The sequence below is a fragment of the Salmo salar genome, chromosome 04 (assembly GCF_965601325.2).
Source record: "Salmo salar chromosome 04, fSalSal1, whole genome shotgun sequence".
NCBI classification, from domain to species: Eukaryota; Metazoa; Chordata; class Actinopteri; order Salmoniformes; family Salmonidae; genus Salmo; species Salmo salar.
This window is the reverse complement of record NC_138294.1, coordinates 286,213-299,358: the sequence shown is the minus strand read 5'-3', so window position 1 is coordinate 299,358 and position 13,146 is coordinate 286,213. Positions and strand designations below refer to the sequence as shown.

Here is a 13,146-nt window from a genome sequence, read left to right as displayed (position 1 = left end):
GGGTAATGAGGTAGGGTATGGGGTTATATTATAGTCTACAGGGTTATGAGGTAGGGTATGTGGTTATATTATAGTCTACAGGGTTATGAGGTAGGGCATGGGGTTATATTATATTCTACAGGGCTATGAGGTTGGGCATGGGGTTATATTATAGTCTACAGGGCTATGAGGTAGGGTATGGGGTTATATTATAGTCTACAGGGCTATGAGGTAGGGTATGGGGTTATATTATAGGCTAAAGGGTAATGAGGTAGGGTATGGGGTTATATTATAGTCTACAGGGTCATGAGGTAGGGTATGGGGTTATATTATAGTCTACAGGGCTATGAGGTAGGGTATGGGGTTATATTATAGTCTACAGGGCTATGAGGTAGGGTATGGGGTTATATTATAGTCTACAGGGCTGTGAGGTAGGGTATTGGGTTATATTATAGGCTACAGGGCTGTGAGGTAGGGTATGGGGTTATATTATAGTCTACAGGGTTATGAGGTAGGGTATGGGGTTATATTATAGTCTACAGGGCTATGAGGTAGGGTATGGGGTTATATTATAGTCTACAAGGTAATGAGGTAGGGTATGGGGTTATATTATAGTCTACAGGGCTGTGAGGTAGGGTATGGGGTTATATTATAGTCTACAGGGTTATGAGGTAGGGTATGGGGTTATATTATAGTCTACAGGGTAATGAGGTAGGGTATGGGGTTATATTATAGTCTACAGGGTTATGAGGTAGGGTATGGGGTTATATTATAGTCTACAGGGTTATGAGGTAGGGTATGGGGTTATATTATATTCTACAGGGTTATGAGTTAGGGTATGGGGTTATATTATAGTCTACAGGGCTATGAGTTAGGGTATGGGGTTATATTATAGGCTACAGGGCTATGAGGTAGGGTATGGGGCTATGAGGTAGGGTATGGGGCTGTGAGGTAGGGTATGGGGCTGTGAGGTAGGGTATGGGGCTGTGAGGTAGGGTATTTGGCTGTGAGGTAGGGTATGGTGCTGTGAGGTAGGGTATGGTGCTGTGAGGTAGGGTTTGGGGCTATGAGGTAGGGTATGGGGCTATGAGGTAGGGTTGTGAGGTAGGGTTTGGGGCTATGAGGTAGTGTATGGGCGATTGACTGCACATGATCGTGATTATCCTTTTTTTTTTTTTTTTGCCTTTTTTTTCTCCCCAATTTTGTGGCATCCAATTGGTAATTAGTCTTGTCTCATCTCTGCGTCTCCCGTGCGGAGTCGTGCGTTCTCCGTAATCACAACCCAGCCAAGCCTGAAATTTCCATCCCTAACTATAACATTTTCCGACAAGATAGAACTGCCAAAGGGGGCGGAGTTGCAATCTACTGCAGAGATAGCCTGCAGAGTTTTGTCAAACTATCCAGGTCTGTGACCAAACAATTTGAGCTTCTACTTTTAAAAATCCACCTTTTCAGAACAAGTCTCTCACGGTTGCCCCTTGCTATAGACCACCTTCTGCCCCCAGCTGTGCCCTGGACACCATATGTGAAATGATTGCCCCCAATCTATCTTCAGAGCTCATGCTGCTAGGTGACCTAAACTGGGACATGCTTAACACCCCGGCCATCCTACAATCTAAGCTTGATGCCCTCAATCTCACACAAATGATCAATGAACCTACCAGGTACAACCACAAAGCCGTAAACACGGGCACCCTCATAGATATCATCCTAACCAACCTGCCCTCCAAATACACCTCTGCTGTCTTCAACCAGGATCTCAGCGATCAAATCAAATTTTATTTGTCACATACACATGGTTAGCAGATGTTAATGCGAGTGTAGCGAAATGCTTGTGCTTCTAGTTCCGACAATGCAGTAATATCCAACAAGTAATCTAACCTAACAATTTCACAACAATTACCTTATACACACAAGTGTAAAGGAATGAATATGTACATACAAAAATATATGAATGAGTGATGGTATAGAACGGCATAGGCAAGATGCAGTGGATGGTATAGAGTACAGTATATACATATGAGATGAGTAGTGTAGGATATGTAAACATATAAAAGTGCATTGTTTAAAGTGGCTAGGGGTACATTACATCAAGATGGCAAGATGCAGTAGATGGTATAGAGTACAGTATATACATATGAGATGAGTGATGTAGGGTATGTAAACATTCTATGAAGAGGCATTGTTTAAAGTGGCTAGTGATACATTTATTACATCAATTTTTCCATTATTAAAGTGGCTGGAGTTGAGTCAGTATGTTGGCAATAGCCACTCAACGTTAGTGATGGCTGTTTAACAGTCTGGTGGCCTTGAGATAGAAGCTGTTTTTCAGTCTCTCGGTTCCAGCTTTGATGCACCGTACTGACCTCACCTTCTGGATGATAGCGGGGTGAACAGGCAGTGGCTCGGGTGGTGATCTTTTTGGCCTTCCTGTGACATCGGGTGGTCTAGGTGTCCTGGAGGGCAGGTAGTTTGCACCCGGTGATGCGTTGTGCAGACCTCACTACCCTCTGGAGAGCCTTACGGTTATGGGCGGAGAAGTTGCCGTACCAGGCGGTGATACAGCCCGACAGGATGCTCTCAATTGTGCATCTGTAAAAGTTTGTGAGTGTTTTTGGTGACAAGCCGAATTTCTTCAGCCTCCTGAGGTTGAAGAGGCGCTGCTGCACCTTCTTAACCACGCTGTCTGTGTGGTTGGACCATTTCAGTTTGTCCGTGATGTGTACGCCGAGGAACTTAACTTTCTACCCTCTCCACTACTGTCCCGTCGATGTGGATAGGGGGGTGCTCCCTCTGCTGTTTCCTGGAGTCCACGATCACCCACCTTGTTTTGTTGACGTTGAGTGTGAGGTTATTTTCCTGACACCACACTCCGAGGGCCCTTACCTCCTCCCTGTAGGCCGTCGCGTCGTTGTTGGTAATCAAGCCTACCACTAGTGTCATCTGTAAACTTGATGATTGAGTTGGAGGCGTGCATGGCCACGCAGTTGTGGGTGAACAGGGAGTACAGGAGAGGGCTGAGAACGCACCCTTGTGGCGCCCCAGTGTTGAGGATCAGCGGGGTGGAGATGTTGTTACCTACCCTCACCACCTGGGGGTGGCCCGTCAGGAAGTCCAGAACCCAGTTGCACAGGGCGGGGCCTCGAGCTTGATGACGAGTTTGGAGGGTACTATGGTGTTAAATGCTGAGCTGTAGTCGATGAACAGCATTCTCACATAGGTATTCCTCTTGTCCAGATGGGTTAGGGCAGTGTGATTGCGTCATCTGTGGACCTATTGGGGTGGTAAGCAAATTGGAGTGGGTCTAGGGTGTCAGGTAGGGTGGAGGTGATATGGTCCTTGACTAGTCTCTCAAAGCACTTCATGATGACGGAAGTGAGTGCTACGGGGCGGTAGTCATTTAGCTCAGTTACCTTAGCTTTCTTGGGAACAGGAACGATGGTGGCCCTCTTGAAGCATGTGGGGACAGCAGACTGGGATACGGATTGATTGAATATGTCCGTAAACACACCAGCCAGCTGGTCTGCGCATGCTCTGAGGACGTGGCTGGGGATGCCGTCTGGGCCTGCAGCCTTGCGAGGGTTAACACGTTTAAATGTTTTGCTCACGTCGGCTGCAGTGAAGGAGAGCCCGCAGGTTTTGGTAGTGGGCTGTGTCAGTGGCACTGGTCCTCAAAGCGAGCAAAGAAGTTGTTTAGTCTGTCTGGGAGCAAGACATCCTGCTCCGCAACAGGGCTGGTTTTCCTTTTATAGTCCGTGATTGACTGTAGACCCTGCCACATACCTCTCGTGTCTGAGCCGTTGAATTGCGACTACTTTGTCTCTATACTGACGCTTAGCTTGTTTGATTGCCTTGCGGAGGGAATAGCTACGCTGTTTGTATTCGGTCATATTTCCGGTCACCTTGCCCTGATTAAAAGCAGTGGTTCGCGCTTTCAGTTTTGCGTGAACGCTGCCATTAATCCACGGTTTCTGGTTTGGGAATGTTTTAATAGACGCTGTCGGTACGACATCGCCAATGCACTTGCTAATAAACCCGCTCACCGAATCAGCGTATTCATCAATGGTGTTGTTCGCCGCAATGCAGAACATATCCCAGTCCACGTGATCGAAGCAATCTTGAAGCGTGGACTCCGATTGGTCGGACCAACGTTGAACAGACCTGAGCGCGGGAGCTTCCTGTTTTAGTTTCTGTCTATAGGCTGGAAGCAACAAAATGGAGTCATGGTCAGCTTTTCCGAAAGGAGGGCGGGGGAGGGCCTTATATGCGCCGCAGAAGTTAGAATAACAATGATCTAGGGTTTTGCCAGCCCTGGAGCGCAATCGATATGCTGATAGAATTTAGGGAGCCTTGTTTTCAGATTAGCCTTGTTAAAATCCCCAGCTACAATAAATGCAGCCGCAGAATATGTGGTTTCCAGTTTACATAGTCAAAGGAAGTTCGTTCAGGGCCATCGATGTGTCTGCTTGGGGGGGATATATACGGCTGTGATTATAATCAAAGAGAATTCTCTAGGTAGATAATGCGGTCGGCATTTGATTGTGAGGAATTCTAAGTCAGGTGAACAGAAGGACTTGAGTTCCTGTATGTTGTTATGATCACACCACGTCTCATTAATCATAAGGCGTACACCCCCGCCCTTCTTCTTACCAGAAAGATGTTTGTTTCTGTCAGCGCAATGCGTGAAGAAACCAGGTGGCTGTACCGACTCCGAAAGCGTGTCTCGCGTGAGCCATATTTCCATGAAACAAAGAACGTTAGTCTCTGTTGTCTCTCTGGAAGGCTACCCTTGCACGGATTACATCTACCTTGTTGTCAAGAGACTGGACATTGGCGAGTAGTATGCTCGGGAGCGGTGCGCGATGTGCCCGTCTACGGAACCTGACCAGAAGACCGCTCCGTCTGCCCCTTCTACGGCGTCGTTGTTTTGGGTCGCCGGCTGGGATCCGATCCATTGTCCTGGGTGGTGGGCCAAACAGAGGATCCGCTTCGGGAAAGTTGTACTCCTGGTCATAATGTTGGTGAGTTGACGCTGCTCTTATATCCAATAGTTCCTCCCGACCGTATGTAATAAAACCTAAGATTTCCTGGGGTAACATTGTAAGAAATAACACAAACTAAATACTGCGTAGTTTCCTAGGAACGCGAAGCGAGGTGACCATCTCTGTCGGTGCCTCATTGCCTGCGTCCGTAATGGGTCTGCGGTCAAACGACCACCCCTCATCACTGTCAAACGCTCCCTAAAACACTTCAGCAAGCAGGCCTTTCTAATCGACCTGGCCCGGGTATCTTGAAAGGACATTGATCTCATTCCGTCAGTAGAGGATGCCTGGTTATTCTTTAAAAGTGCTTTCCTCACCATCTTAAATAAGCTTGCCCCATTCAAAAAAATGTAGAACCAAGAACAGATAGCCCTTGGTTCACTCCAGACCTGACTGCCCTTGACCAGCACAAAAACATCCTGTGGCGTACTGCATTAGCATCGAATAGCCCCCGCGATATGCAACTTTTCAGGGAAGTTAGGAACTAATACACACAGATAGTTAGGAAAGCCTAGCTTTTTCAAACAGAAATTTGCATCCTGTAGCACAAACTCCAAAAACTTGTGGGACACTAAAGTCCATGGAGAACAAGAGCACCTCCTCCCAGCTGCCCACTGCTCTGAGGCTAGGAAACACTGTCACCACCGATAAATCTGTGATAATTGAGAATTTCAATAAGCATTTTTCTACGGCTGCCCAAGTCTAGCAACTTGCCCAAGCCTCCCCATTTCTCCTTCACCCAAATCCAGATAGCTGATGAGTCTCTCTGGGGAGAGAGAGGAGGGGGACCACTGCCTCTGAAATGAGTCTCTCTGGGGAGAGCGAGAAGAGAGGCACTGCCTCTAAGAGGAAGTATTCTGACCGAGAGGAGGGGGCCACACCCTCTAAAAAGAGTCTGCCTCAAGACACCAGTTCTAAGAGGTAAGAGATCAATTGTAAATATAGTTATTTTAAAGATATACAACAAATTTTAAGAGAAGTGTTTCCAAATTACATAACATGTAGGCCTATATCATTAAGTTAAAAAATCCTAGGACCAACTGCAAACACAAGCTAGGTTTCTTTCCAGCTGGCGAAACATATTTTAATGTCAATATTCTAAAATCAGCAGAAAAATTACATTAATATTTTCCCACCAGGGATGTAGACTACCTACATGATGACATTCCTGTTATGGTGCAGGTAGACTACCTACATGAATAGATTCCTGTTATGGTGCAGGTAGACTACCTACATGATGACATTCCTGTTATGGTGCAGGTAGACTACCTACATGATGACATTCCTGTTATGGTGCAGGTAGACTACCTACATTAATAGATTCCTGTTATGGTGCAGGTAGACTACCTACATGATGACATTCCTGTTATGGTGCAGGTAGACTACCTACATGATGACATTCCTGTTATGGTGCAGGTAGACTACCTACATGATGACATTCCTGTTATGGTGCAGGTAGACTACCTACATGATGACATTCCTGTTATGGTGCAGGTAGACTACCTACATGATGACATTCCTGTTATGGTGCAGGTAGACTACCTACATGATGACATTCCTGTTATGGTGCAGGTAGACTACCTACATGATGACATTCCTGTTATGGTGCAGGTAGACTACCTACATGATGACATTCCTGTTATGGTGCAGGTAGACTACCTACATGAATAGATTCCTGTTATGGTGCAGGTAGACTACCTACATGATGACATTCCTGTTATGGTGCAGGTAGACTACCTACATTCATAGATTCCTGTTATGGTGCAGGTAGACTTCCTACATGACATTGCTATTATGGTGCAGGTAGACTACCTACATGATGACATTCCTGTTATGGTGCAGGTAGACTACCTACATGATGACATTCCTGTTATGGTGCAGGTAGACTACCTACATGATGACATTCCTGTTATGGTGCAGGTAGACTACCTACATGAATAGATTCCTGTTATGGTGCAGGTAGACTACCTACATGATGACATTCCTGTTATGGTGCAGGTAGACTACCTACATGATGACATTCCTGTTATGGTGCAGGTAGACTACCTACATGATGACATTCCTGTTATGGTGCAGGTAGACTACCTACATGATGACATTCCTGTTATGGTGCAGGTAGACTACCTACATGATGACATTCCTGTTATGGTGCAGGTAGACTACCTACATGATGACATTCCTGTTATGGTGCAGGTAGACTACCTACATGATGACATTCCTGTTATGGTGCAGGTAGACTACCTACATGATGACATTCCTATTATGGTGCAGGTAGACTACCTACATGATGACATTCCTGTTATGGTGCAGGTAGACTACCTACATGATGACATTCCTGTTATGGTGCAGGTAGACTACCTACGTGATGACATTCCTATTATGGTGCAGGTAGACTACCTACATGATGACATTCCTGTTATGGTGCAGGTAGACTACCTACATGATGACATTCCTGTTATGGTGCAGGTAGAATACCTACATGAATAGATTCCTGTTATGGTGCAGGTAGAATACCTACATTCATAGATTCCTGTTATGGTGCAGGTAGACTACCTACATGACATTCCTATTATGGTGCAGGTAGACTACCTACATGATGACATTCCTGTTATGGTGCAGGTAGACTTCCTACATGATGACATTCCTGTTATGGTGCAGGTAGACTCCCTACATGATGACATTCCTGTTATGGTGCAGGTAGACTCCCTACATGATGACATTCCTGTTATGGTGCAGGTAGACTACCTACATGATGACATTCCTGTTATGGTGCAGGTAGACTACCTACATGATGACATTCCTATTATGGTGCAGGTAGACTACCTACATGATGACATTCCTGTTATGGTGCAGGTAGACTACCTACATGATGACATTCCTGTTATGGTGCAGGTAGACTACCTACATGATGACATTCCTGTTATGGTGCAGGTAGACTACCTACATGAATAGATTCCTGTTATGGTGCAGGTAGACTACCTACATGAGATTCCTGTTATGGTGCAGGTAGACTACCTACATGATACATTCCTGTTATGGTGCAGGTAGACTACCTACATGATGACATTCCTGTTATGGTGCAGGTAGACTACCTACATGATGACATTCCTGTTATGGTGCAGGTAGACTACCTACATGAATAGATTCCTGTTATGGTGCAGGTAGACTACCTACATGAGTTATGGTGCAGGTAGACTACCTACATGATGACATTCCTGTTATGGTGCAGGTAGACTACCTACATGATGACATTCCTGTTATGGTGCAGGTAGACTACCTACATGATGACATTCCTGTTATGGTGCAGGTAGACTACCTACATGATGACATTCCTGTTATGGTGCAGGTAGACTACCTACATGATGACATTCCTGTTGTGGTGCAGGTAGACTACCTACATGATGACATTCCTGTTATGGTGCAGGTAGACTACCTACATGATGACATTCCTGTTATGGTGCAGGTAGACTACCTACATGATGACATTCCTGTTATGGTGCAGGTAGACTACCTACATGATGACATTCCTGTTATGGTGCAGGTAGACTACCTACATGATGACATTCCTGTTATGGTGCAGGTAGACTACCTACATGAATAGATTCCTGTTATGGTGCAGGTAGACTACCTACATGAATAGATTCCTGTTATGGTGCAGGTAGACTACCTACATTTAATGAGATTCCTCTTATGGTGCAGGTAGACTACCTATATGAATAGATTCCTGTTATGGTGCAGGTAGACTACCTACATGATGACATTCCTGTTATGGTGCAGGTAGACTACCTACATGATGACATTCCTGTTATGGTGCAGGTAGACTACCTACATGAATAGATTCCTGTTATGGTGCAGGTAGACTACCTACATGATGACATTCCTGTTATGGTGCAGGTAGACTACCTACATGATGACATTCCTGTTATGGTGCAGGTAGACTACCTACATGATGACATTCCTGTTATGGTGCAGGTAGACTACCTACATGATGACATTCCTGTTATGGTGCAGGTAGAATACCTACATTCATAGATTCCTGTTATGGTGCAGGTAGACTACCTACATTAATAGATTCCTGTTATGGTGCAGGTAGACTACCTACATTAATAGATTCCTGTTATGGTGCAGGTTGACTACCTACATGATGACGTTCCTGTTATAGGAACAAGAGGAATATAATTTTTGGGGTCAAACAGCAGCCAAGCAATGGGATGATAATGATGACAAAACCCTGTGAGTTTGAATTTCGTGGTCACACATTGAGATTCTTGGTTGCAAGTACGATTCACAAATCTGTCATTTGTATCATGTTGTGTTGTTTTTTTTACCCGTTTTTCATGGTTTCCAATTGGTAGTTACAGTCTTGCCTCATCGCTGCAACTCCCGTACGGACTCGGGAGAGGCGAAGGCCGAGAGTCCTCCGAAATCACAACCCAGCCAAGCCGCACTGCTTCTTGACACAATGCCCACTTAACCCGGAAGCCAGCCGCACCAACATGTCGGAGGAAACACCGTACACCTGGCGACCGTGTCAGCGTGCACTGCGCCCACCCCGCCACAGGATTCGCTAGTGTGCAATGGGACACCTGCTGGCCAAACCCTCCCTAACCTGGACGACGCTGAGCCAATTGTACGCCCCATGGGTCTCCTGGTTGTGGCCGGCTGCGACCAGGCCTGGACTCGAACCCAGAATCTCTAGTAGCACAGCTAGCACTGCGATGCAGTGCCTTACACCACTGCGCCACTCGGGAGTCCTTGTTGTGTGAAATTGAATAATGGTGGCAAACTTATAACTTGACATTTGAATACATTCAATACGATTTGCAAGAATGATTTATTTTCAGAATTATTACAGGCCCATTTACTACTATTAACATTCTGCTGTGAATCAAAAATACACTTGCAGATGTTTTATCTGTGCACGCTCAGAGTTCTGTCAGTGTCACGTTACCAAGAGATTTGTAAACTTGTAAACAGTTTAGTAAGTTCATAGAAAGAGATTTCTATTAAAAAAAAATGGTTTCAGCTGCTTTGGGGACAGGATCTTTTTACTCCTGACCAATCAGCCAAAACCACAGCTGCCTATTGTTGCAACCATTGGCTGGATTGTTCCATCAATCAAATCTCAGGAAGTAGCGAAGAGGATTCGTACTTGTAACGATGAATCTCAATGTGCTACCATGAGATTCAGAATACAAACTCACAGGGATCTGTCATTATTATAATCCCATAGATTATTAATGTATGTGTGTGTGTATGTGTGTATATATATATATATATATATATATATATATATATATATATATATATATATATATATATATATATATATATATTTGCATTTACATTTTAGTCATTTAGCAGACGCTCTTATCCAGAGCGACTTACAGTAGTGAATGCATGCATTTCATTTCATGCCTTTCTTTTTTTTTTTCTACATATACATATATATATGTATATGTATGTGTGTGTGTGTGTGTGTGTGTGTGTGTGTGTGTGTGTGTATTTAACTAGGCAAGTCAGTTAAGAACAAATTCTTATTTACAATGACTCCCAATTGTGCACTGCCCTATGGGATTCCCAATCACGGCCGGTTATGATACAGCCTGGAATCGAACCAGGGTCTGTAGTGTTGCCTCTAACACTGAGATGCAGTGCAGAGAGAATGCCAAGAGTGTGCAAAGCTGTCATCAAGGCAAAGGGTGGCTATTTGAAGAATCTCAAATATAAAATATATTTTGATTTGTTTAACACTTTTTGGGTTACTACATGATTCCATATGTGTTATTTCATAGTTTTGATGTCTTCACTGTTATTCTACAATGTAGAAAATAGTAAAAATAAAGAAAAACCCTTGAATGAGTAGGTGTTGTAAAACCTTTGACCGGTACTGTATATTGGGTTCTGTAGAATACTATCAGTATGTGATCTTGTAGATATTGATTGAGATCTAACTTTCATTTTTTAACATTCATCACTGAAATCACCAGAGTGGTCTGTTCTCTGGGCAGTGAATTAGAGCAGAGACTACGTAAAGTACAGAATCCCATACAGTGAATGAGTAGAACAGAGACTACGTAAAGTACAGAATCCCATACAGTGAATGAGCAGAGCAGAGACTATGTAAAGTCGAGATCCCAGACATGTGCAGGAGCTTCAGATTGTTTTGCTATCTGGAAAAGGCTTCCAGAGGATTCAGAACAGCAGCCACTCCGTTTTAAGGACTTGAGATCAGCCATGCAGTTGTTGTTTAACATGTAAAATATACAGTTCTCTTAAACCTGTTAGGGATAGGGGGCAGTATTTTCACATTCGGATGAAAAGCATGCCCAGAGTAAACTACCTGCTACTCGGGCCCAGAGTCAAATATTTGCATTTTATTAGTAGATTTGGATAGAAAACACTCTGAAGTTTCTAAAACTGTTTGAATGATGTCTGTGAGTATAACAGAACTCATATGGCAGGAAAAAAACTGAGAAAAATCCAACCAGGAAGTGGGAAATCTGAGGCTTGTAGTTTTTCTTTCTAATCCCTATCGAAACTACAGTGTCTGTGGGGTCACATTGCACTTCCTAAGGCTTCCATTGGCTGTCAACAGCCTTTAGAAACTTGTTTAATCCGTCTACTGTTACTGGGCAGAGAATAGGAGCTCAGTCAATCAGTGGACTGCCTGGGAGCAGTGAGCTCCTTATTTTTCATCTGTAATGAATATGCTATTGACCGGTTGGAATTTTATCAAAGTTTGATGTTAAAAAGACCCTAAGGATTGGTTGTAGACATCGTTTGACATGTTTCTAAGAATGGTAATGGAATTTGACTTTTTGTCTCTGGTTTTACGCTCGTGCATTTTGCCTTTGGATAGTGATCTGAACGCGCGAACAAAAGGAGGTATTTGGACATAAATATGGAGTATTTCGAACAAAAATAACATTTGTGGAAGTGGGAGTCCTAGGAGTGCATTCCGACAAAGATCAGCAAAGTTAAGGGAAGATTTATAATACTAATTCTGATTTTAGTTGACTCCAGAACTTGGCGGGTAACTGTATAGCTTGCTTTGATGGCTGTGCTCTGTACTCAGAACATTGAAAAATGTGCTTTCGCTGTAAAGCTATTTTGAATTCTGACACAGCGGTTGCATTAAGGAGTAGTATATCTATAATTATTTCAATAACTGTTTTAAAGTTTATCAACATTTATGATGAGTATTTTTTTTAATTGATGTGCTCATTCACCGGAAGTTTTGGGTGGCAATACATTTTCTGAACATCACGCGCCAATGTAAAATGTTTTTTTTTAATATAAATATTAACTTTATCTAACAAAACATACATGTATTGTGTAACATTGAGTCCTGGGAGTGTCATCTGATGAAGATCGTCAAAGGTTAGTGATTCATTTTAGCTGTATTTCTGGTTTTTGTGTTGACTCCTTGCTTGGAAAATGGCTGTGTGGTTTTTCTTGTGAAGTTGATGTCCTAACATAATCTAATGTTTTGCTTTCGCCGTAAAGCCTTTTTGAAACCGGACAATGTGGTTGGATAAACGAGAAGATTATCTTTAAAAGGGTGTATAATAGTTCTATGTTTGAGAAAATTGAATTATGAGATTTTTGCTGTTTTGTTTTTCGCGCCCTGCTATTACATTGGCTGTTGGCGTCCGTAACATGTTTTAAAGATATGAAACTAAAGAGAAACGTGTTCCCAAATTACATGAAATGTAGGTCTACATCATTAATTTAAAAGTCCCCAAATCGATTTACCAATAGCAGACTGTAGTTTTAAAACAAACATCAGGACTTCTAAAAGTTCCACTATACAGTTGTTAAAATGACGTAGATGAGGTATTGATGAGATATTGATGAGGTGATCTGTCTCCCTGTTTTGTTCAGTGTGCAGAAGCCCAGAGCAGAGTCCCCTACAACCAGCCTGCTATCAATAAAGAGTGATCAGCCACCTGCTTTCAGCCAGGAACCATTACCAGATGACAATAAGGAAGTGGAGAGTTTGGACAGTGAGGATGTATTAAAGATCACACACAACCTTCTGGACAGAAGAAGTAAGACTGTGTTTCATACAATATCACAAAGAACGGTACAAAGGCCCTTATAAAACACACACTAACTGATT

The 13,146-nt window shown here is 43.4% G+C and overlaps 1 protein-coding gene across 4 annotated transcripts in view; it reads left to right on the top strand.

Moving 5' to 3' along the window:
- Window positions 1–13,146, top strand: part of LOC123724017 (uncharacterized) — a 35,413-nt gene that overhangs the window by 6,390 nt on the left and 15,877 nt on the right. For 2 of the 4 annotated variants that reach the window (XM_082973964.1, XM_082973962.1), the window contains exons 2-3: window positions 5,771–5,942; window positions 12,909–13,075. In XM_082973964.1, the coding sequence (XP_082830090.1) occupies window positions 5,824–5,942; window positions 12,909–13,075 (286 nt within the window). In that variant the 5' untranslated portion in view covers window positions 5,771–5,823. Of the gene's footprint in view, window positions 1–4,437; window positions 5,001–5,770; window positions 5,943–12,908; window positions 13,076–13,146 lie in introns of those variants that run through there. The other 2 variants (XM_082973963.1, XM_082973965.1) reach the window with 2 other exon arrangements.